The sequence below is a fragment of the Octopus bimaculoides genome, chromosome 18 (assembly GCF_046866305.1).
Source record: "Octopus bimaculoides isolate indiv1 chromosome 18, ASM4686630v1, whole genome shotgun sequence".
Classification (NCBI taxonomy): domain Eukaryota; kingdom Metazoa; phylum Mollusca; class Cephalopoda; order Octopoda; family Octopodidae; genus Octopus; species Octopus bimaculoides.
Window position 1 is genome coordinate 14,342,062 of NC_142945.1, and position 25,229 is coordinate 14,367,290.

At 37.3% G+C, this 25,229-nt stretch overlaps 1 protein-coding gene and 5 non-coding genes across 6 annotated transcripts in view; all 6 read right to left on the reverse strand.

Moving 5' to 3' along the window:
- LOC106878544 (inactive serine/threonine-protein kinase ULK4) overlaps nucleotides 1–9,750 on the reverse strand; it is a 43,711-nt gene extending 33,961 nt beyond the window's left edge. Inside the window, exons 1-3 of the mRNA XM_089365826.1 lie at nucleotides 9,576–9,750; nucleotides 1,454–1,603; nucleotides 559–658 (exon numbers count right to left, since the gene is read on the reverse strand). Coding sequence (XP_089221952.1) covers nucleotides 559–658; nucleotides 1,454–1,591 — 238 coding nt within the window. The 5' untranslated portion in view covers nucleotides 1,592–1,603; nucleotides 9,576–9,750. The remainder of the gene's footprint in view (nucleotides 1–558; nucleotides 659–1,453; nucleotides 1,604–9,575) is intronic.
- Nucleotides 9,751–11,805: 2,055 nt separating this feature from the next.
- On the reverse strand, nucleotides 11,806–11,969 carry LOC128249972 (U1 spliceosomal RNA). Its single transcript, XR_008266114.1, has one exon. It is a non-coding gene; the product is annotated as a U1 spliceosomal RNA (small nuclear RNA).
- A 1,846-nt stretch (nucleotides 11,970–13,815) lies between these two features.
- LOC128249982 (U1 spliceosomal RNA) lies at nucleotides 13,816–13,979 on the reverse strand. Its single transcript, XR_008266123.1, has one exon. It is a non-coding gene; the product is annotated as a U1 spliceosomal RNA (small nuclear RNA).
- A 1,866-nt stretch (nucleotides 13,980–15,845) lies between these two features.
- LOC149132011 (U1 spliceosomal RNA) lies at nucleotides 15,846–16,009 on the reverse strand. The gene has a single exon (XR_016245130.1). It is a non-coding gene; the product is annotated as a U1 spliceosomal RNA (small nuclear RNA).
- A 3,571-nt stretch (nucleotides 16,010–19,580) lies between these two features.
- On the reverse strand, nucleotides 19,581–19,744 carry LOC128249986 (U1 spliceosomal RNA). Its single transcript, XR_008266126.2, has one exon. It is a non-coding gene; the product is annotated as a U1 spliceosomal RNA (small nuclear RNA).
- Nucleotides 19,745–21,486: 1,742 nt separating this feature from the next.
- LOC128249984 (U1 spliceosomal RNA) lies at nucleotides 21,487–21,650 on the reverse strand. The gene has a single exon (XR_008266124.2). It is a non-coding gene; the product is annotated as a U1 spliceosomal RNA (small nuclear RNA).
- Between the last annotated feature and the right edge of the window lie 3,579 nt (nucleotides 21,651–25,229).

Consider the following 25,229-nt stretch of genomic DNA (forward strand, 5'->3'; position numbering starts at 1 on the left):
TTTTTCCATGCTAGTATGGGTCAGACAAATATATGATTGAGGCAGTGTTATTCAGCTAGATGCTCTTCCTTTTGCTAACCCTTACCTATTTGGTTCAAGTAAGAAATTTCTTACTTCACACAGATATGGAAACACACATACACACACAGCAGCAGGTAGGTGGGCTTCTTCCAGTTTCCATTAACCAAACCCACTCACAAGGCTTTAGTCAGCCCAGGGCTATAGAATAAGACACTTGCCAATTTATTACACTGATTAATATGACATCCTTAATCAAGGCAGAGAGCAGGCAGAATCGTTACCATACCAGAAAAAAACGCTAAGCAGCATTTCTTTTGACATAACATTCTGAGTTGAAATTCTGCCAAGGTTGACTTTGCCTTTTACCCTTTTGGGGTTGATAAAATAAGTACCAGCAGAGCACTGGGATCAATGTAATCGACCTGCACCCTGCCCCAAAATTGCTGGTCTTGTACCAAAATTTGAAACCAATGATATCCTTAATAGCAAAAAAAAAAAAATTAATAAAAAAAAAAAAAAATATTATTTAATATTTACCTGTGCATAATTCGATAACTAACCACAAGTGGTTGCTAGTTTCATACCATTCATCAAATTTGACAACATTTGGATGGTTTAAGTCATGAATCATCCGAACCTGGTTCGAAAAGAAATAACTTTTTAATGTTATAATGGAAAAAGAAGAGAATCATAGCTCAAACAAGACTTTAAGATGTGGTCAATCTAGGAACCAAATGAATAACTTATATTTTGTAATTAGCAAATGGTTAGCATCTAGATATTTAACATTTCAAGGTGTATGATAACCATTATATGAAGCCAGAATTTGCTGTGTTTGGCAGCTCCCAGTTGTATAGTTTGATTGACTGTAGTGAATTCAAGTCTTCTCATGGACAAAAACATACAGAGAGAGAGAGAGAGTGACAGAAAGAGAGAGGGGAGGGTGACAGAGAAATAGAGGAATGTTTATCAATTGTTTAACCATTCCATTTAAACCAGCCATATCTGGCCAAAATATTCAACTTGTTTTATATTCAAACTGGTCAGATCTGGCCTCTTACACCTATCCTAAAATGTCATTCTAAAAATATACAGTCACATCAGCAAAGTCTCAAAGCTACAAGATAATGCATGATTAATTCAAAACGATGTGTATAAATAAGCATTACATTTGACAGAGTAATCTGAATGCTAAAGTAATTTCAGATAAACATTGAACACAGCAATACCCTCAAGTTACAGTGGTAGATAAAAATGATTTGAAAAAATATGATGGTATTAAAATAAAAAAAAAAAACTTACATTTTTATTAAAAACATGCTACATTAAAAACAGCATAAAGACATGAAATTAAAAATAGGGAAAGAATAACAAAAGATGGTTGAACCATTGGAATAAAGGTAAGAGATTTATGAAAACTATGTCCACTTACAGTGTTTGTCAATTCACATCTCTTACACTTCTCAATTCGATGTATAGCAACAAATTTAATTGTGCCCTTCTTTCTCCCTTTGTACACAACAGTGTGATCACTTTTCTCTAAAGCATCATAAAGAATGAAATTCTCCATGTTCAAAATTTACTTTGAAATGGAAATAAAACAAAAAAGAAAGAAAGGAAAGGTTAGTAAAATTTAAACAACTAAATAGCTTAAGTGAAACATAATTGTGTCTTAACAATTGCTCAGTTGCTACAAGTATTAACTGTACCTCCTAACCTAGCAATTCTATAGCATCTCATCTCGATAACAATCATAATCAGATGGTCTACTAGATAGGGGGGGGATAAACCTTTCTCAAATTACACTTTGTCATCTATAAAGAGCACAGGATAATGTAGTCCTAGTCGTTAAACATAAAAATAATAATCCATTCTACTATAGGCACAAGGCCTGAAATTTTTTTGGTGGGGGTGGGGGGGATAAGTACACAAAAGGTACTTACTTTATCAACCCCGAATGGATGAAAAACAAAAAACGAACTCAGTAGAATTTGAACTCAGAACGTAACGACAGATAAAATGCCACTAAACATTTATTTTGTCCAGCATGCTAATGATTCTACCAGCTTGCCACCTTAGACCTGAAAATAATAATACAGATATGAATGTCAAAGCTACCTACCTGGGACTAACCATTAATGCATATGATGTACCAAACTCCTCTCTTACTAAACACCTTATTCAACTTCGATCAACAAGGCTGTTATTCTTTTCAATCTCTTTCACCTCCCATGTTCCCACGCCCACCTCAATCTACTAACCAGCAACAATTTAAAACAAACTCATAACTTGATTAGATGAGACAACTGATGTTTTGTATGTTTCCATCAAAATTCTTTATCACTCGAAGGAAGGCTTATCGGAAATTTAATGCATATTGTAGTCAGGAGTGTCACAAGTAAATCCAACAACCCAGTCTTCGATGACACCATAATGTTAATAATAACTTTCCGCATAGCATAAAGAGTTCTCTTAACTGTAAATCAGAACGAACAGTTGACATTCATGAGGACAAATGCCTTGTCCACATTAAGAGATTAGCCATGACAGAGAGGGAAGCCAATAATATGTCATTACGAAACGTAAACAAAAATTTTAGTTGAAAAGCCCTGGCGTAACGACGGGTTGGTGTCCCACCCGACTTGTTTTACATATAGCTGTCAGAAAAATGCATATTTTTTAATGAAATTTTGCAGAGATACATTTTCGGAAATGTAGATTGCGATTATGAATATATATAACGGATCTTTCTGATTTGGAGGGCGCCACTTTTTATCTATGTTTTATTTAGTGTGTTTTCTACCGAAACACTTTCAAACTTCGTATACTTGTATATTTTATGTTATAGAAGAGATAAAAAAATTTCTATTCGAAATTACAATTATGTTAATAAAATTTAAGAAAGAAAACATGGGGAGAAGAGTTTGGGATTGTTGCTCTTCCTTTCTGCCGCAACTTTGTCACCACAAATTCCCATAACTTTAGCATTTTAAACTTTTGGGGGAAAGGGAGAGTTTAAATTCATATGTTTGGAACATCAGCATAACGCTATCTATATTCTTTAAACGTATCTCTGCAAAATTTCATTTAAAAACATAAATGTTAAAGTGAGTGATGCCGAAAGAAACTTGGGAGGGATGGAGAATGATTCAAGTTTTTTTTTCTTTTTACTATATTATCAACATAATCGTAATCTACACTCTCGAAAACGTGTCTACGCAAAATCTTATTCCAAAATATGAAACTATCAGAACGTTGTGCCAAGAGAAATTTACGTGGAGCACCAATCTGTAGTTACGCCTTTAAAGATTTGTTAAAAAACAGAAAAAGAATGGAGTTATTTCCCTTGCAGTGGGTTATTTCTTCAACTTGTTGCAAAGTTATTTCATTCATACTAACGGTGTATGAAACTATCTTTCAGGGGAGAGAGTTGATACTAATACAGATTTTACCGCAGTATATTAGATATTCATTCTGTTGACACCAGAGAAATGAAAGGAAGAAGTCGACTTCAACAAGAACGTTAAGATACCTACACCCAAGTGATGGGACATGATGTATTTGACTTTTATTTAAAATAACAAGAAAATACTTATACAGAACCTAATTTAAGAGATGAGGAATATTAGGCGCTCTGTAGTGTGATCGGTAATGCAGTCACCCAGTAAGTAATATCGACATACGATTTTGTTTCCTCATAGCTTTCAGATAAATGGATGTTTTTAACGAAATTTTCCAAATACCTTTCAAATGGTGTAGATTCTCTTTTACTCTTTTACTTGTTTCAGTCATTTGACTGTGGCCATGCTGGAGCACCGCCTTTAGTCGAACAAATCGACCCCAGGACTTATTCTTTGTAAGCCTAGCACTTATTCTATCGGTCTCTTTTGCCGAACCGCTAAGTTACGGGGAACAAACACAGACACACAGATATATATATATATATATATATACACATATATACGACGGGCTTCTTTCAGTTTCCGTCTACCAAATCCACTCACAAGGCTTTGGTCAGCCCGAGGCTATAGTAGAAGACACTTGCCCATTCTGATTATATTTGTTGTGAAAATATTTTTTTTCTGAGTAGAGAAGTTTCGGATAAGTCGGTTTTGTTTCCTCATAACTTTCAGAAAAATAGGCATTTTTTAAATGAAATTTTAAACAAATACCTTTCAGGTAGTGCTGATTCAAATTATATTAGAATTTAATGCGCAAAAAAAAAAATTAAAAAAAATACTGACAAGTTTTTTTTGTCAAAATTTCTAGTTTCATTTTGTAAATAATTATGTGATGTCACGATTTTCTTTTTCTTTTTATTATTATTATTAAATTCCGATATAGTCGTAAACCACACTATCTGAAAGGCTTTTGTAGAAAATTTCATTAAAGAATACACATTTCTCTGAAATATACGAAGAAACAAAAGTTATCTCGTGTGAATTATCTGCAACTCCTTTCTTCTCATTCCTCCGAAAACATTTTCACAAATTCTGATATAATCAGAATCTGGTAATTGTTCAGTCTGATTAAAAAAGTAAATAAAAAATTAAGGGGGAGATAAGTCAACTTTTTACACAAACACAACGAAATATGACGTCTCTCAAAAACCGAACGGTAACGAACAGATTTGCTCCTTTTACAACGCTTGCAGTGCCATAATTTTCCATCGGTAACGTCACCACGTGTAGTAAGGCCACATGGTGAATTACAATGTTCACAGGTGTACACATTCATAGTTAGTCGATGCCGTGCCAACCACTGAAAAATGTTGTCTCCAGTTTTTCCTAGTCCACAGTTCCTCTAAGATTGATTCGTCCCTTTGCTTCGTTTACTACTTATCTCCCGCCTCCCGCCTTGATTTTTATTTACTTTTTTAATTTCACCAAACTGAACAATTACCTCAGAATCTATACCACCTGAAAGGTGTTTGTAGAAAATTTCATTACAAAATTTCCATTTTCTGTAAGTTATGAGGAAACAAAGTCGGTGGTGGTGGTGGGGGGTACACTTGCAGCTATCAAAAAAGTGAGAGTAAAAGGTATGTTCAAGTATCTCAGCTACATTTCAAATGCCCACTGTTACTGCTTTTCTTGCTAAGCCATGATTGAGCAAATCAATTATCAAAAGTGTTGAAGCTGTCATGTGATCATGTTTCGGTAAATTTTCAGATTAACACCCGCACGATTTTCACTAGGGGGTTAGGGTTACGGTTACAATTAGGGGGTTAGGGAATTCCGTCCCTAACTCTAACCCCCTAACCGTAACCGTAACCCTAAACCCTAACACCTTAGTGAAAATCGTGCGGGTGTTAATCTGAAAATTTACCCATGTTTTTTCCTTAAAGTATGTTTCAGGTTACATTAGCCTGTGTCCTTCCTTTTTAAAGTTTCGTGTGTGATTTGAGGTATACTTGACTGTTACTTCCAGCAGATCGAGCAGCAACGTAAAGATCCCGTTAATAATTTGGAATTAGAAAGATGTTTCAATACAATTGAAATGCAGACACCGATAGAAGAACAAAAATATTTAATAGAACATTCAATTTCGCAATTCTAAGGAATACGCTTTACATATCACATTTTATAAAAGAGGTAGTTTTTTTTTGGGGGGGGGGGGTTTGATGTTGTTTATTGAGGAAAAGGTATTTGCACTCACACATACATAAATTCAAGTATTTAAATTTCATAAGGTGCTCCAGCATGGCCACAGTCAAAAGACTGAAACAAGTAAAAGAGTAAAAGAGTAATTTCAGATACGGAGTAGGTTAGATTGCTATATCATAACTGACGTTCGAAAATATTTTATCGAAATGGTTAAGTTACCTCCCACCTCACCCCCATTCACTAACGGAATATTGTTGCTGAAATATATAAAAAAAAAATTTCACAAATGTTATGTACTTAAACAATAGACAACGAGTAAGAAAGAATACATCAATAGGGCGTGTAATAAATACAGACAATAAGTGCTAAGACCGGACCAGATACGTTAAATCCAAAGTCAAAGTGGAGAACGGAATCCCAGCAAACGAGATCGCAAATTTAAAGAATATGAATATGAAAAATTCAAATAAAGGAAAAATTAAGGAATAAACTTTGCATATCATGTCTTACAAAGGAGGTCATGCCATTAACTACCGTCTATGCACTTTTTATTTTATTGATTTAAAAAATTCCTCAGAAATGGTTTCAACAGTTTTAACAGAAAGATTTGGAAGAATTCGGTGAAAGTTCTCCGGTAATTTTCTTTCATGTAAATAAATGTTTGTTAATTTAAGAATTTGCCAGCAGAATCTTATAAAATAACAATGTTCTCAAAGATGAACATGTTTATATGTTATATATGAAAATAAAATACTTTTGAGGCTGTTTTACAAGACAACGTAACTTTGATGATCTCACTGAGATTATCAAAGCCTAATTTATTTACAATCAGGAAATTATTTATTATTTTAGCTTTCTTTAATAATCTACCGTCACTTAATGCTGACTTGACTTTAAAAAAAAAAAGTCTGGACTTAATCCCAAAACTTAGTAATAGCAAAATAGTAGCTGAGAGAGAAAGTATCTGATTACTGTCTGTCTTCAATTGATTCAGTATACTGCATGCTGCAAGCATTGTTTGCACACGTGTGCGTGTGTATGTTGGCGCGTATATTTATTAGTATGTGTGAGCGTTGATGTGTGTTCTCATGCTGCTGTATATGTGTATTACAGAATATTTTGATTCAGTTTACAAAATTGGACTCTTGGTACCTCGCATTCAGGGAATAAATACTCTAAAAAAATATTTGTCTGGTTGATATATTTTACAGAACGCTCGTTTAAAACAACCATCTAATGGGTTCCTAGACAGGAGGAGTGTCTGTGAAAGAATTGAATTTTTACTGCTCGTTTTAATTGTTATCTAGAGCAGGGGTTTTCAAACTTTTTGACTTGCGGACCTCTTTATATTTCAGGCTTTACCTTAGGGACCCCTTATAAACGCTTATGAAATTTATACATAAATATTTGCTTAAAATAGCATATATTTTTATATTTATTTATTTAACAAATAGGTTTACTGTCAATTAAAAGATTTCGATTAAAAAACATATATAAAATCAAATTGCCCATAAAAAGTATTTGCTGTCCACGGACCCCCTGTGGTCCGCGGACCACAGTTTGAAAACCCCTGATCTAGAGTTTATTTGGTAATAGGATGTCAGTCTACTAATTTTTTTTTCTTTCTCATCATTAAGGCAGCAAGCTGGCGGAATTGTTGGCACATGAGACGAGACGTTTATCATTACCAATATTGCGTTGAATCAATAGCAAAAACTTGAATATCCAACATCCAGACCTAAATAGATGTGAATAGGTACCAACAACGATATAGGAACCACTGCTACAGAAAACTTGCATGATGTAAAATTGATATTTATTTTGTTTGGAATGCTCAACTCAAATCCATCTATTGGAAGAAAAAAAAAAAAATACCCAGCAGGATGCCGTGCTATTGGCGAGAGAATTGTATATATTAAACTGTGTAACACCTTCAAAACTGAGAATGGGTTCTCAGTGTTGGGAGGCAGGTTAAAAATAAAAGTAATTTGAAGTAAATACTCATCATATCAAACTAATCATAATCTTAATTTTCAAATGAACTGAAGTGATTTAAATCCAATTCGATTGCAACCAATAACATTTCAGCTCCAAATGTAGTTGGTTATATTACTCTTTTACTTGTTTCAGTCATTTGACTGTGGCCATGCTGGAGCACCGCCTTTAGTCCAGGAAATCAACCCCAGGACTTATTCTTTGGAAGCCTAGTACTTATTCTATCGGTCTCTTATTGCCGAACCGCTAAGTTACGGGGACGTAAACAGACCAGCATCGGTTGTCAAGCGATGTTGGGGGGACAAACACAGACACACAAACATATACACATACATACATATATACGACGGGCTTCTTTCAGTTTCCGTCTACCAAATCCACTCACAAGGCTTTGGTCGACCCGAGGCTATAGTAGAAGACACTTGCCCAAAATGCCACGCAGTGGGAATGAACCCGGAACCATGTGGTTGGTAAGCAAGCTACTTACCACACAGCCACTCCTGCGCCTATACTTATTTTCTATCGAGGCCGTTCGTTCGATTTTTTATAACGCTGATCTTGTTTTATTGTCATGAATTGTGACATGCCAAATTCATCTCTTTCAAACTAGATATCGTCTGCACTACTCCTACAACTATTTTTTTTTAAATGCATAAATTCAAATGTAAACCTTTTCAGCCAACACAAGTCACTCGTCTTGCTAGTAGTAACCATAAACCAAAAATCGATAATAGACACTTTGACTGAAAAAATATATAGATTGGCTGTGTGGTAAGTAGCTTGCCTACCAACCACATGGTTCTGGGTTCAGTCCCGCTGCGTGGCACCTTGGGCAAGTGTCTTCTACTATAGCCTCGGGCCGACCAAAGCCTTGTGAGTGGATTTGGTAGACGGAAACTGAAAGAAGCCTGTCGTATATATGTATGTGTATATGTTTGTGTGTCTGTGTTTGTCCCCCCCTAACTTCACTTGACAACCGATGCTGGTGTGTTTACGTCCCCGTAACTTAGCGGTTCGGCAAAAAGAGACCGATAGAATAAGTACTAGGCTTCCAAAGAATAAGTCCTGGGGTCGATTTGCTCGACTAAAGGCGGTGCCCCAGCATGGCCGCAGTCAAATGACTGAAACAAGTAAAAGAGTAAAGAGGATGGTCACAACTGGAATGCCCTTTGATCATATGTCCGCTCCACCAAGACTGACCTGGAGTTAAACGGTTACAACAATGGCAACTTTAATGATGTTGTAAAACAGCAGCGGCAGCGCTAGCCAAATCATCATTTTTGTTATTATTATAATAATTTATTTGGCAAATTCTTGCTCGTACATGCACAAGAATTGTGTACAATTCATTTCAAACTCATTCAAAACAATGAACTTGTTTGGCTAGTTTCTTTGTGTAAGACATGAACGTTAAAACCTCACTCTATTTCTTCTCTTTCAATTCCTCGTGTGTTCACTATACAAGGAATGGAATATAAGAAATCAATGTTATCAAATAAGGAGCACGAGTTATGGTATTGCGCCGGATTCAATAAACTTAGTATTTAGTTATATATCTCAACTATATGAGTTAAAAATCCCATCTTTCATTCCTCTGGGATCGATAAAACAAAACTCTTATCAACAACATACCAGAATCGATTCGCGAGACAGTACTCAGCAAATATCAATATTGTGTCAAATCTATTGAAAAGAAATAGTTTTGAAATAAATATATTTCAGCTTTCGTTGTTATTGTTTTGTTTTTCTCCGATTAATTCTTCTAAAATGAAACTCAATGAAATGGTGAAAAATATTCAACACATCTGCGCTGTTTGTTAAAAGCCATATAAATACATGCATATACACACTGACCCAAACACGAATCATAATAAAAAAATATATATATACAAAGATCGGCTAAAATATATTATAAACTTCAATAAAAATTCTGTATAAATAAAATGTGGTTACCGAAGGACGAATAGCTGATCATAAATAAGTCTTCTACGAAAAGGAAAATAAACAAGTAGGCCCCTAAATATAACTAAGCGCACATGTCTTTTCATCAGAGCAACAAAGGAGCCACGGATTCTATGCATCACTAGGAACGCCACGGTAACGCAGCACTAACACTAAAGAATGCGTCAAGGGAGAGAACAGGCTAACAACCTACCTCGCTACTTGCGCTGAATTTATTATTGCAAAAATATTAAGGTGGCGTGCTGGTGGAATCGTTAGCACGCCGGAAAAATGTTTAACAGTATTTCTCCCGACTTGAGTTCAAATTCCCCCGAGGTCTTCTTTGCCTTTCATCCTTTCGAGGTAGATAATGTAATCGACTTGTCCCCTCCACCAAAATTTCAGGTCTTGTGCCTATAGTAGAAAAATTCCAGGCAATAATGTCTTAAATTTTCACCATGTTTATCAACACATCATCAAAAGTTTCAAAATTATGGAAAAGGTTTTTTTTTTTTTGGTTTTTTTTAATACTTATAAACTACCAATTACAATTCTAGGAAAAACTTCTTCCCCCCCCCCCCCCCCCATTTTATCGCAAATTATTGCTTAAAAATTTTTTTTTTTTTTGCTCAAACCCACATTTTCGGATACGGAGATTTCGGAAAATTGCTAAAAATTGGAATTTTAGAATTGATTAAAATTGATATATATATATATATATATATATATATATATACAGGGTCCCCACCAAAAACAAATATATATACACACTTTAAATAATTGTAAAATAGGTTATTATTAAAATAAATTTCATTTTCAAAATTTGATAGAATCTACAGACATTATTTTATTGTTTTGTTAATGCCTGTTTCCAACTGACATCCGTTCTGGTCCAGCCACTACTGACAACGCGAAGCAATGGAATCGCAAACATCATGAAATAATTTGTTTGGTATTTGTGTGCATTCTCATTCAATGGCTGCTCTCAAATCAGTGACTGTTGCAGGTTTCATAGCGCAAACTTCGTCTTTTAGGTAGTCTAGTGGTGTGAGGTCTGGTGAACACGGAGGGTATTCAATGAACCCCCTTCGTCCAATCCACCTGTTTGGCAAGATCTCATCAAGGAAGGATCTAACATCGCGATAGTAGTGTGGGGGGTGCCCCATCTTGTTGAAAAAAAAAAACTCCTCATCTTCAAAGTCTTCTCTAATGTTTGGCATGACAATCGGTTACAGCAAGTCAATGAGACCAATCACAGTAGTATAAAAAAAGAATGGTCCAATTAATCCTCTTGATGATAAACTGCATCACACTGTAATTCTTGGTAAATTAACATGGTGTTCCACCATAACATACGCGGATTCTCAGGTCCCCAGTAGGTGCAATTGTGGCAGTTAATTGAACCATTTAATTTGAATGTGGCCTCACCATTCCGTACAATCTTTGTTGGAAAATGTGCATCTTCTACACATCGTGCCAGGTACCACTCGCAATACTGCACTTTTCGGTCTGGATCATCGTCATTAATAGCATGGACTAATCATGGAATGTAACTTAACATTGAAAACGCTTCAAAATGCATTGGACAGACGATTTTGAAATACCTACTTCATGACCCGCTTGCCGCGTAGATTTTCTTGGACTTTGGTGACATGTTTCCAGCACTCCTTGCTTTGTGGGGGTTGTTGATGCATGTGGTCTTCCGGAACGCTTCTCGTGGACATTCTGAACAGTTCCATCGGCTTCAAACTTATTTTTAATTCGAGTGATCGTAAGTCACGTTGGTGGATCTGTTTGAAGCTCCTTCCTAAACGGTCTTTGCACTTCAACTGCATTTTACACACTTCCAGCAGCAATTTAGAATGAATTTCCTATGTTCAAAGCTTAGTAAGACTGCTATCATTAATTCCAACGGGTTTAATCTGGAAAGAAAAAAACATCAATTGAGTTATCTGCTGCTAATAATAACATCGAAAAATACCCCAGGAATGAGAACCAGGTGCGAAATTTCCCCAAGATACCTAACGAAGGCTGGAGGGTATATCAGCCGAAACGTTGTTAACAACCAAGAGAGGACAAATATCCGTCAATTCTAAATAATGTAAATACCTACAACTTCCTTAACTTAGAAAAGTAACGGTATATTTTTCGTTTAATTTACGGGGTGAATGTGAACATCTGAAACGATACAGCACATAATGGCAGAGAAGCTTCTTGATAATGTCTATTCTTGATTTATATGACGGGGTGAGCGCGAACGCAGACCCCACACTTAGAAATAGCGCACCCGAGTCGCCCACATTTGGGGCGATCGCAAAGGTCAACCCAACCGGAGTGCAATGGAAGGGCCTCACTTTGGGAGAACCACCTTGAGGATCATGGTTTACTCCTGTGCCAGGTAAGTATGTTTTTGTCTCTTTCACTAAACTCATATATTACAATATTTGCATTGTAACTTCACTAATATTGCCTCTAATATTACATTCTAATATTAATTTTTCAATAAATGTCATCATATATATTATAACTTAACTACTACAATTCATTATTTCTAATTAAGTGAATTAGTAATTTAATGCTTTAATTCGTTCAAATACTATGAAATTTAAACATTATCGCCTTGTTTAATTCAACAGTAAAGGCAAATGACCAAGGGAGACAACTCCAGTTTTATTTGAAAGTTTACCGCTAGATACGAACTGTAAAACATTTACTACTACAAAACGAGCCAATAAAAGAGCATCTTACATGATCGTTAGGCATGCTAGATATAACAACGAAGTCTTCCTCAAATTACACACAATGACTTCTATTTTTTACAAAAATGAAAACTAACCAACGCCGGTTGTGAAGCGGTGGTAGGGGACAAATACAGCACGCACGCACACACACAGACACACACGCTCGCACGCACACACGGTATCTCTACTTATACCAGTGTAGTATGACCAGGTGTTTGATGCCCAGAATAAGTAATATCTTGTTTCGATGAAATATAAACATACGTTCAAGAAACAATTATGTAAAAGAAGTAAAATATTATTGATGTATAAGAAACGTTTAACATCAAAATACATACAACATTCGATAAAACAAACTACTGACAGGAGACTTTTACAATCAATACCTGTAGCGTAGTTGGAGAGACGGCCAGGGAGGGGGGGGGGGGTTCCGCCTCATGTGGTATAGAGGGTAGGGGAGGTGGTAACAGCAATCACAAGAGATACTCCGAATAGCACACTGTATAGCAATGACAATATATGTGTAAATAATATTTTTAGTGAATTTAACATTTTTCCTGATGGGTATAGTAAATTGATTTGACTAGTAAAAATTTTTGTTTGGGGTATCCCCAACTCTAACAGAGAGATTGACGGACGAACAGGCAGGCAGACAGTTAGATACATAGATATGTGGGTAGGCAGGCAGGTAGGTAGGCAGGCAGGTAGGCAAATATGTAGGTACACAGATAGATACATGGCATTTATTACAGTGAAGAAAGTAACTTATAAAAAATTAACAGAAAATAACGAATGAGAAACTTCATGAAACGGAAATTCTCAATTCTCTTTCCATTTTACGATAAACTTATTTTGATCGTGTTGAGAAATGTGTATGTGTTCGTACATACATACACAGATAAAAGCAGAGTGCTAGAGAGGAAATTGCAATGTGTGTGTGTGTAACCGGATTCTTTAAATTTCCATCTACCATATCCAATCATAAGCCTTTGGTCGGCCCGGGACGATACTAGAAGGCACTTGCCCAAGGTGCACACAGTAAGACTAAAGTTGGATCCAGGTGTTTGGGAAGCAAACATCTAACGACATATTCAGCGTAACAGGCGTGAAAATACGAAATCATTCACACAACAAGTAACTATGCGTACTCAATTCAAAACATTATTGAGAGAGTTTTTGCACATTAACACAGAAGTCCTCATATAGGAAGGGGCTGAGTGGGGTGAGGTGATGCGAACGTTGAAATACTGCAGGAAAACAAGTCCTCGTTAGTAGTGCAAATGGATAAACAAAAAACAAAAAAAGAATCTCCGCAACTGTTTCGTTAATAGGGTGAGGATAATCTCAGATCTACAACGAAAAGAGATAATGAATATTGTGTGTACAATAGTTGTAGTTCTTAAACGAGAGCCACTATTGTTCGTTTGAATCACGGGGTGTATCTGGTACTTTGCAACAAAGTACACAATGTAAGAGAATCTTCTCAATTAGGTCTGTTCTTGAATTATATGACGGGGTGAGCGCGAACGCAGACCCCACACTTAGAAATAGCGCACCCGAGTCGCCCACATTTGGGGCGATCGCAAAGGTCAACCCAACCGGAGTGCAATGGAAGGGCCTCATTTTGGGAGAACCATCTTGAGGATCATGGTTTACTCCTGTGCCAGGTAAGTATGTTTCTTCCGGTTTCACTAAACTCATATATTACAATATTTGCATTGTAACTTCACTGATATTGCCTCTAATATTACCCTTAAATATTAATTTTTCAACAAATTTCGTCATATATATTATAACTCAATTACTACAATTCATTATTTCTAATTAAATTATTTAGTAATTTAATTCGTTCAAATATTACGAAATTAAAAAATTATCGCCTTGTTTGATTCAACAGTAAAGGCAAATGACCAAGGGAGACAACTCCAGTTTTATTTCTAAGTTTACCGATAAAGATATTTACTATAAAACATTTACTACTACAAAACGAGCCAACAAAAGAGCATCTTACATGATCGTTAGGCATGCTAGATATAACAACGAAATCTTCCTCAAATTACACACAATGACTTCTATTTTTTACAAAGATGAAAACTAACCAGCGCCGGTTGTGAAGCGGTAATAGGGGACAAATACAGCCCCCGCGCGCACACACACACACACACACATACATGCACGCTCGCACACACACGATATCTGTATTTATACCAGTGTAGCATGACCAGTTGTTTGATGCCCAGAATAAGTAGTATCTTGTTTCGGTGAAATATAAACATACATTCAAGAAACAATTATTTCAAAGAACTAAAACATTATTGATGTATAAGAAACGTTTAACATCAAAATTAGCTTTAAAAAAAAAATTAACGTCTACATACAACATTTGATAAAACAAACTACTGATGGAAGACTTTTACGTTCAATGCCTGTAGCGTAGTTGGGGAGAAGGCCAGCGGGGGTCCGCCTCAGACGGTATAGAGGGTGGGGGAAGTGGTAACAGCAATCTCAAGAGATACTCCGAATAGCACACAGTATAGCAACGACAATATATGTGTAAACAATATTTTTAGTGAATTTAACATTTTTCCTGATGGGTATAGTAAATTGATTTGACTAGCAAAAATTTTTGTCTGGAGTATCCCCAACTCTAACAGAGAGATTGACGGACGAACAGGCAGGCAGACAGTTAGATACATAGATATGTGGGTAGGCAGGCAGGTAGGTCGGTAGGTAGGTAGGCAAATATGTAGGTACACAGATAGATACATGGCATTTATTACAGTGAAGAAAGTAACTTATAAAAAATTAACAGAAAATAACGAATGAGAAACTTCATGAAACGGAAATTCTCAATTCTCTTTCCATTTTACGATAAACTTATTTTGATCGTGTTGAGAAATGTGTATGTGTTCGTACATACATACACAGATAAAAGCAGAGTGCTAGAGAGGAAATTGCAATGTGTGTGTGTGTAACCGGATTCTTTAAATTTCCATCTACCATATCCAATCATAAGCCTTTGGTCGGCCCGGGACGATACTAGAAGGCACTTGCCCAAGGTGCACACAGTAAGACTAAAGTTGGATCCAGGTGTTTGGGAAGCAAACATCTAACGACATATTCAGCGTAACAGGCGTGAAAATACGAAATCATTCACACAACAAGTAACTATGCGTACTCAATTCAAAACATTATTGAGAGAGTTTTTGCACATTAACACAGAGGTCCTCATATAGGAAGGGGATGAGTGGGGTGAGGTGATGCGAACGTTGAAATGGTGCAGGAAAACAAGTCCTCGTTAGTAGTGCAAATGGATAAACAAAAAACAAAAAAAGAATCTCCGCAACTGTTTCGTTAATAGGGTGAGGATAATCTCAGTTCTACACCGAAAAGAGATAATGAATATTGTGTGTACAATAGTTGTAGTTCTTAAACGAGAGCCACTATTCTTCATTTGAATCACGGGGTGTATCTGGTACCTTGCAACAAAGTACACAATGTAAGAGAATCTTCTCAATTAGGTCTGTTCTTGAATTATATGACGGGGTGAGCGCGAACGCAGACCCCACACTTAGAAATAGCGCACCCGAGTCGCCCACATTTGGGACGATCGCAAAGGTCAACCCAACCGGAGTGCAATGGAAGGGCCTCACTTTGGGAGAACCACCTTGAGGATCATGGTTTACTCCTGTGCCAGGTAAGTATGTTTCTTCCGGTTTCACTAAACTCATATATTACAATATTTGCATCGTAACTTCACTGATATTGCCTCTAATATTACCCTTAAATATTAATTTTTCAACAAATTTCGTCATATATATTATAACTCAATTACTACAATTCATTATTTCTAATTAAATTATTTAGTAATTTAATTCGTTCAAATATTACGAAATTAAAAAATTATCGCCTTGTTTGATTCAACAGTAAAGGCAAATGACCAAGGGAGACAACTCCAGTTTTATTTCTAAGTTTACCGATAAAGATATTTACTATAAAACATTTACTACTACAAAACGAGCCAACAAAAGAGCATCTTACATGATCGTTAGGCATGCTAGATATAACAACGAAGTCTTCCTCAAATTACACACAATGACTTCTATTTTTTTACAAAGATGAAAACTAACCAGCGCTAGTTGTTAAGCAGTGGTGGGGGAAAATCAAATAGAGTATACACACACACACAAACACGCACGTATATGATATCTATATATATACCAGTGTATGTACGACCGGTTGTTTGATGTCCGGAATAAGTAATATCCTGTTTCGTTGAAATATAGACGACATACATTCAAGAAACAATCATGTAAAAGAAGTAAAACATTATTGAAGTATAAACATTTTACAACTACATACAATGTTTATAAAACAAACCACTGACGGAAGACTTGTACAATCAATGCCTGTAGCGTAGTTGAAGGCGCATTGCTCAGTGGTGAGAGCGTCGAGCTTACGATTGTGAGGACTGCATGTTGTGTTCTTGAGCAAGACACTTTATTTCACGTTGCTCCAGTTAATTCATCTGTAGAAATGAGTTGCGACATCACGGGTGCCAAGCTGTATCGGCCCCTTTGCTTTTCCCTTGGATAACATCAGTAGTGTGGAGAGAAGAGGCTGGTATGCATGGGCGACTGCTGGCCTTCCATAAATACCCTTGCACGGACTTGTGCCTCAGAGGGTAACTTTCTAGGTACAATCCCATGGTCATTCATGACCGAAGGGGGTCTCCCTCCCAGTTGGGGAGGAGGCACTGGGGGCAATCCGCTTCCGACGGCACTTTTACGGGGATAGTACTTACGGATCTACTGTATAAGCCTGTAAAGAAGATTGGATGGTCAGGGGTGGGTTGATGGCAATTTTAAGGGACACTCCGGATAGCATCTTTTTATGAAGATACGTGTTCAAAATTTATTCTTTTTTACTCCCCCACTACCTCACCATCACACTCCGGACCAATTTTGGTCGATTCTTTTGCACGTAAAACTATGATAGGATCCTTTTCAGTAAAACAAGAAAAAAGAATTGTAAATATTCTCAGAAGAAAAAGTGTGTGATTTAAGGGAGATTTGGCTGTTGTTTCTAGCACATCCCATGACAACCCTCCTGGTTTCTTTCTCACTCACGCATGTATTGATGTTTTTCAATATTTTTCTCACCATAAACACATTTATGCAATAAAACCTTCTTTTTTAATGTATGATTGTTTTTTTCAGTCCCACTGCCCGGCCTCAATTGTTTCTCTTCATATTTCCAAATATTGTAGAGCCTGAGAAGGTCATTGCTGGCATGTAAAAGATAATTCATTTTAACAGTATACTTTTCTGTTAGAAAAAGTTTTTCCTTACACACACACACATTGAAGTGGGGGGTAACAATTTTAATTACCATTTTTTTTTTTGTGAAAAAAGACAGAAGCGAAGAGATAATTATAGTAGTCTTACAGTAGTCGGTCCGGAGAGAGGGTAACTTTCAACATCTACGTGCTGTCACGATCTCCAAGGTTCACTCCACGTCCACGTGCGCTACCCGTTACTCTACCGTCTCATACGTCCGTTCTGATGTGCTGTTCGCAGTCTCTCAGCCACATGCAGTTGCAGGTGTGCCGACTTCAAGTCAACGATTGTGGAGGCCCTCGTCATCTGTCTCCACTCTCTCAAGGTTTCGCTACAAATATCCGTAGCTTCACCGTACGTATGGCACAATACGTGGTCGTTCAGCTCCCGGAAATCCAATGTTGGCCTGACTTTATGTTTCGTCGGCTGCACCACTGCCCTCAGCGGTAGCACTCCGGTCTTCACGTCCTCCTTCCAAGGAATCAGAGCACCTTCCTTGATCCACCTCTCCCTCGAACTCGTTTCTGGCATCCCCTCTCAGGGTATGCTTATAGCAGCCTACTGCGTTCTTCAATGTCGGAAGATCTCCTTTCCAGTGCCATTCCACTGCCGGCCATCGAACACAGCTCGAAAATCTTTATCTGTCATGGTGTGTGCAGCATATTTTTCTTCGCAGCTCTCACCACTCTCCTGTCGCGAACTCACAGCGCATAGCGCCCCCGCATCACCGAACACTACATCGGCTTCATTGACCGTTACACCTCCCAAACGGACAATGGCGTTCCATCCCCATCACGACATCGATCCCGTCCACTACACGATCTATTACAATAGACCGCAACTTCAATCTGGGTCCTCGTACCACCGTCTCCACATCGCTACTTCCTCTGCATTCAACTACCGTACCGTATACAGCCCTTACACTACTCACTCCACTCCATTCTTCTACAACTTCTGGGGTCATTAGGGTTGTTGAGCAGCCCGTGTCCACGAGGGCTCGTGACACTTTTCACTACGACTTCTACTACCGGCAACGACTGTAAACGTGACTCTATTCCTTCGACTGGACAACTACCAGCGCAGTAGTCTCCCTTGGACCGTTTCCCTGCACACATTCACTAGCGATGTGGCCTATCTGTCCGCATCGACAGTAAATCACTCCAGGCCTGGCTTCCCTGCAGTCTCTCGCCATGTGCGAACCCTGACACCGAAAACGCCCTTTGAAGGGTCGCGCACGTTCCTTGTTCGACCCCTCTCCGCCGCTCTTTGTTCGACCCCTTCTCGGTGTTGCAGTTACTGCCAAAGGTGTCATCCTGCAACGCGAGACGATGGCTCTGGCCTGAGATATTACCTCTCCCATTGCCATAGAGTGAATGTTCGGCAGCTTTTGCAGCTCGACCGACACATGGCCAGGAAATCCTGTGACAAAGCCTGGCTCATAACATCACATTATTGTTGCTTATATCCCACTAATATACCACGCGTGTATTACTTCGGCATCAAAATTCCATAAAACGAGAGAAAAATATTGAAAAAACATCAATAAATGTGAGAGTGAAAGCGAGGACAGTGATCTTGGGATGTGCTAACAACAACAGCCAAATCTCACTTGAATCGCAGACCTTTTCCTCTGAAAACACTTACCTTATAAATATATATATATATATATATAAAATACAAAAATCAGAAACATCCAGACAGACGATACAAAGAAAACAAGGGTCATTCGGAGTTTTCTTTCCTCAGTCGAGTTCCAGATTATGTTTGCAATTTCGGGTGGTTATACTCGAGATTGCTCCAATCTGGCCAGCCCCAGGCAAAAACGGAGCTAAGAGCACTAGATTCAACCAAATAGGCTCCTCTCAGTCTTGAAGTGCCAAAATCGATAAGGATCATTCCAACTTCTGTAGATTGACTGTCTATTTTTTAATTATATGACGGGGTGAGCGCGAACGCAGACCCCACACTTAGAAATAGCGCACCCGAGTCGCCCACATTTGGGGCGATCGCAAAGGTCAACCCAACCGGAGTGCAATGGAAGGGCCTCACTCTGGGAGAACCACCTTGAGGATCATGGTTTACTCCTGTTCCAGGTAAGTATGTTTTTTTCGCTTTCACTAAACTGATATATTACAATATTTGCATTGTAACTTCACTGATATCGCCTCTAATATTACTTTCAAATATTAATTTTTTAATAAATTCCATCATATATATTATAATTCTACTAATACAATTCATTATTTCTAATTAAGTGATTTAGTAATTTAATGCTTTAATTTTTTCAAATATTACGAAATTTCAAAATTATAGCCTTGTTTAATTCAACAGTGAAGGCAAATGAACAAGGGAGATAATTCCATTTTCATTTGAAAGTTTACCGATAAAAATATTTGCTGTAATACATTTACTGCTACAGGATCACTTCCTTTTCATAATTGTTTCTTGAATGTATGTCTATATTTCAACGAAACACAATATTACTTATTCCGGGCAGCAAACAATCTGTCGTACATACACTGGTATATATATAGATATCATATATGTGCGCGCGCGCATGTCTGTGTTTACTCTATTTCATTTGCCCCCACCACTGCTATTTTGTTGGCTCGTTTTGTAGCAGGGATCCTTCTGAATTGACGGGCACCACTTTTCATTTATGTCTTATGTAGTGTTTTTTGGTACCGAAACACTTTCAAAGTTCGTATACTTGTATATTTTGTGTTATAGAACAGATAAAAATCTTTTGTATTCGAAGTTATTTCATGTAAAAAATTGACGTATTTCGGTAATTTCAACCAATCACTGACGTCTATTGAGGTGAAAACAATTACTGCTGTGAATTGTGAACGCCACACGTTGTGCGGTGTAATGGGATCTTTTCCCTTGAATAAAATTAGTGCCGTTGTTTGTCAACAAGAACTATCGGCGATACTGTTATTTATAACATCGTTCGTGCGTTTGTACTGGTTTTAGCTTTAGGATTTTGATTATTTTTGCCATAACCTAACTCACAACCCTAACCCTAAAACTCGAACCCTAAACCCTTATTAGGGAATAACGATATAATTAACGGGGAATAACGATCTTGACACTGGCAAAAATTATTATTTACAAAAACAGCAGTAACTGCATTCAGCTGAATAGACGTCAGTGATTGGCTGAATTTACAGAAATACGACAACTTTATTATGAAATAACTTGCGATGTAGAAATTTTTGTTAAGAAGGCTAAGAGAAAAAGATGTTTTATATGACACATTCTACCAGTATCCCTAGTTTGAAAGTGTTTCGTTAAGAAAACAAGTGGGCTATGTTAGAAGCCAAAGGTGCACATAATGGGACTGAACTCGGTTTGGGAAGCAAACTTGTAACCACATACACCTACATAACAAATAATGAATAAATATTACGTTTCTGTAAAGTGTCGAGAAATCAGTTGGCAATATTTTGAGTAATGAGACTTGTACCGATACATTACTAACGAGACGTGAAAATACGAAATCAATCACGATGCAAAACAATATTGAGTGGTTCTCGAGATCACGGGGTGGGGTTCGATCCGTGAACGTTGAAATGCTGTAGCACAAAAAGTCATCATTAGTAGTGCAGATGGATAAAAAACAAACTTTGCTACTGATTTGGTACGTGGGTGGGATTAGTATTTGTCAGTTCGACAACCAAATGAGATAACGAACATGTGAGTGTAGTAGTAGTATCTAAGCGAGAACAAGAAAGTTACTATGAAATAACTGTTTAAATTACGGGCCAGCGCGTCTGAATCAATACATTTAATTCAAACGTGATAGAGCGTTATCACTTAAGTCTATTCTTGATTTATATGACGGGGTGAGCGCGAACGCAGACCCCACACTTAGAAATAGCGCACCCGGGTCGCCCACATTTGGGGCGATCGCAAAGGTCAACCCATCCGGAGTGCAATGGAAGGGCCTCACTTTGGGAGAACCACCTTGAGGATCATGGTTTACTCCTGTGCCAGGTAAGTATGTTTTTTTCGCTTTCACTAAACTCATATATACCATATTTGCATTGTAACTTCACTGATATTGCCTCTAATATTACCTTTAAATATTAATTTTTCAACAAATTTCATCGTATATATCATAAGCCATCTACAACCAATCAATGTTTCTAATTAAATGATGTGGTAATTTAATTCCTTAATCCGTTAATATATTTTTGAAATTATAATCTTGTTTAAATTAACGGTACTGGCAAATGAACAAGGGAGATAATTCCAGTTTTGTAAGTTTCCTTATAAAAGTATTTGTTGTAATACATTTACTACTACAAAACGAACCAACGAAAGAGTCATTACATGGTCGTTAGACAAGCTAGACATAACAACCAAATCTTCCGCAGATTATACACAATGATTTATTTTTTCTTTTAAAAAAATAATGACATTTAGTATTAGTAATGTAATTTTAGACACAGAGATAAAAAGGTATTGTCATGTATGGAATATTTTTCATCATAGTTCTGATTGACTTTTGTTAAGATTTATTTGCAATTTATTTTTTATATTTCTACAATGCACAAAATATTTCAAACAATTTTCTTTATATAACTACTAATAATATTTAATAATGAAAAGAATAATATGATCTTTTTAAACATTGGATTGCTCCAATAAAGTAATTCTCCTGTAAAGTAATCATCTGAGGAATATTTGTCTGCTATTTCTTCTCTCGAACCCGGCACTGGATTTAGGATTAAAGATCCTCCAACCATGACCATCTTGTCTATTTGCTGACATAGTATAGGATCTCATGTCGAGCAAGTGGCTGGATGACATTGGCTGAAAAGAAGCGATCAGCAGGGCTGTAGAGCCGCCCCTTGAACACATGCCTGGGCTTGATCAAGCCAAGTTGTGTTGCCTGGATGAGGGTGTAGGCAACTTCAGCATTTACCCAAGTATCTATTGTGTTTGTAGATTTATGTTGAACTGTATTATTACATAATCCAGTGAGTTCTTTTTAGAAATTGAAATATATGATTTGAAAAAGATTTAGCTGTTATTTCTAGCAGGTTGAATGATCACGTTGCATACTCCCTCGTACATTCTATATATTTTCAATATGATTTTTTTTAGTGTTGTGTCTGGGGAGAGTGGTAAATTTTCACTGATCAAATCAACAACAGAGCTTTTATGTGGCTGCTCAACCAGGCTAGAAACAGCAACAAAAATTTCCTTGAAACCACACTCAGCTATCTTAATAGTTCTAAAAAAAATCTTGTGTCTTAGAAGGATAATTACACCAATAATAATAAAGATACAAGATTTGTTTCAGCACACGAATTCGCATCAAGAATCTTGCAACCCAAGTACAGAAACACAGTAATTCAGAAAATATTTATGATTTTTATCTCCCTTGAATCATTAAAAGTCTAAGGGAGATAACCTCGAACATTCTTTTATATTGGAACAGACGAAACTTGAATGGAGTTTTGCTGAGTCACCAAGATACGAGGTAAATAAAGACACACACATACACACAGACACACACGTCAATGATAACTTTTATGAGCCGTTGAAAGATATTTTTCCTTTTCCTGAGTCGTGACTGTGTGGTAAGAAGCTTGCTTCCCAACCACGTGGTTCCCTGTTCAGTGCCACTACGTAGCATCTTGGGCAAGTGTCTTCTTCTATTAAAGCTTCAAGCCGATTAAAGCCTTGTGAGTGGATTTTGTAGACGGAAACTGAAAGAAGCCCTTCGTAGGTGTGCGTATGCGTATATATATATATGGTGGTTGTCTACTCCTTACACAGAGTTTGACCACCTCCTGCACCTACACCTTAGTCCTTTCATGGCGTCTAATGTGGCTTTTTAAACCAGACAGTGTTTTGAAAAAACACCCGCACAGATTGCACCTCTGATTTGCACTACCGATACCTGCAAGTAAGTTTTGCTCATTGTGGATCCTAACATGTCTTTTAAGACCCCCATTGGATTTGCAAACGCTCTGGCACACACCACATTCAAACGTGTGCACAGACATATAATCAGAATAGCTGGTTGAAGTTTGTTTTCCATGGGTTCGCAGGTGAGATTTGAAGCCAGCCAAAGACAGACATGGTCTGTCACAGACTGTGCACACAAAAAGGTCCTTGTCATTCACCTTCTCGATCTTTACATTTTTCCTTAAATATCTCTTGAGCCCTGCTTGCATCATCCTGGCCTCTTCAAACGCTTTCACTCCACTCCACACCCTTGTTCGCCATCCAACTCGATCTGAAGCGAGGGCTTCTATATCTTTTGGAGCCATATATATATATATATATATATATATATATATATATATAAGCAATGTTAAATCTCTGAACGAGGTGTTAACAGTAACTGCACGATAAAGTGAAGTATATTTGCCATTTAAATATGGCTGACCCCTAATGGTGGATGTTACTGTTGCTTTTAGCCCCAGGAGAACATCTCCTCCAGCTGGCTTATCGACACATATCTGTGTCCTGTCTATTTTTGCCAAGGGAAGTTATCCTTCCCATCTTGATCTGCGATACGTACGGACCCAAGTTTCAGGGTTATTTCCCTTCTTCAGCGTACGATAATCGCCGACCTTTGATGAGAATGACAATCCCTTGGCAATATATAAGTCTTTTTCCAGTGAAGTTATTCACTGATATCGAAAAAGTGAAAACAAGCAATGTTAAATCTCTGAACGAGGTGTTAACAGTAACTGCACGATAAAGTGAAGTATATTTGCCATTTAAATGTGGCTGACCCCTAAGGGTGGATGTTACTGTTGCTTTTAGCCCCAGGAGAACATCTCCTCCAGCTGGCTTATCGACACATATCTGTGTCCTGTCTATTTAACATTGCTTGTTTTCACTTTTTCGATATCAGTGAATAACTTCACTGGAAAAAGACTTATATATTGCCAAGGGATTGTCATTCTCATCAAAGGTCGGCGATTATCGTACGCTGAAGAAGGGAAATAACCCTGAAACTCGGGTCCGTACGTATCGCAGATCAAGATGGGAAGGATAACTTCCCTTGGCAAAAATAGACAGGACACAGATATGTGTCGATAAGCCAGCTGGAGGAGATGTTCTCCTGGGGCTAAAAGCAACAGTAACATCCACCCTTAGGGGTCAGCCACATTTAAATGGCAAATATACTTCACTATATATATATATATATATATATATATGTAACGATGCGTCCTGCCCTAACTCTTCGAAACGCCAGTGTTACAATGGTGGCAGCTGATGAAGGAAATGTTCTCTATGTGGCCTGTGTGTTTTCTGCACTCTGTTTATCATTTTGTCTACGTTTTGTTTGTAACGTCTTGTACCCAGATATGCATCTATATATACAGGTAGATGTAGGTATGTACATACATATACTTATATATGCATATACTTATTTATTATTTGTATATATACATATACACTAGCAGAGATACCCGGCGTTGCCCGTGTGACATGAACTACTATCTCTCTCTGCTCAAGTTCATCACATCACAGCGTTCAGTATCTCATCTCGTTCGGCTTAACGGCCCTTAACGTTGTTTTCACTATTTAATTTTTCCTGTCTTGGTTTTTGT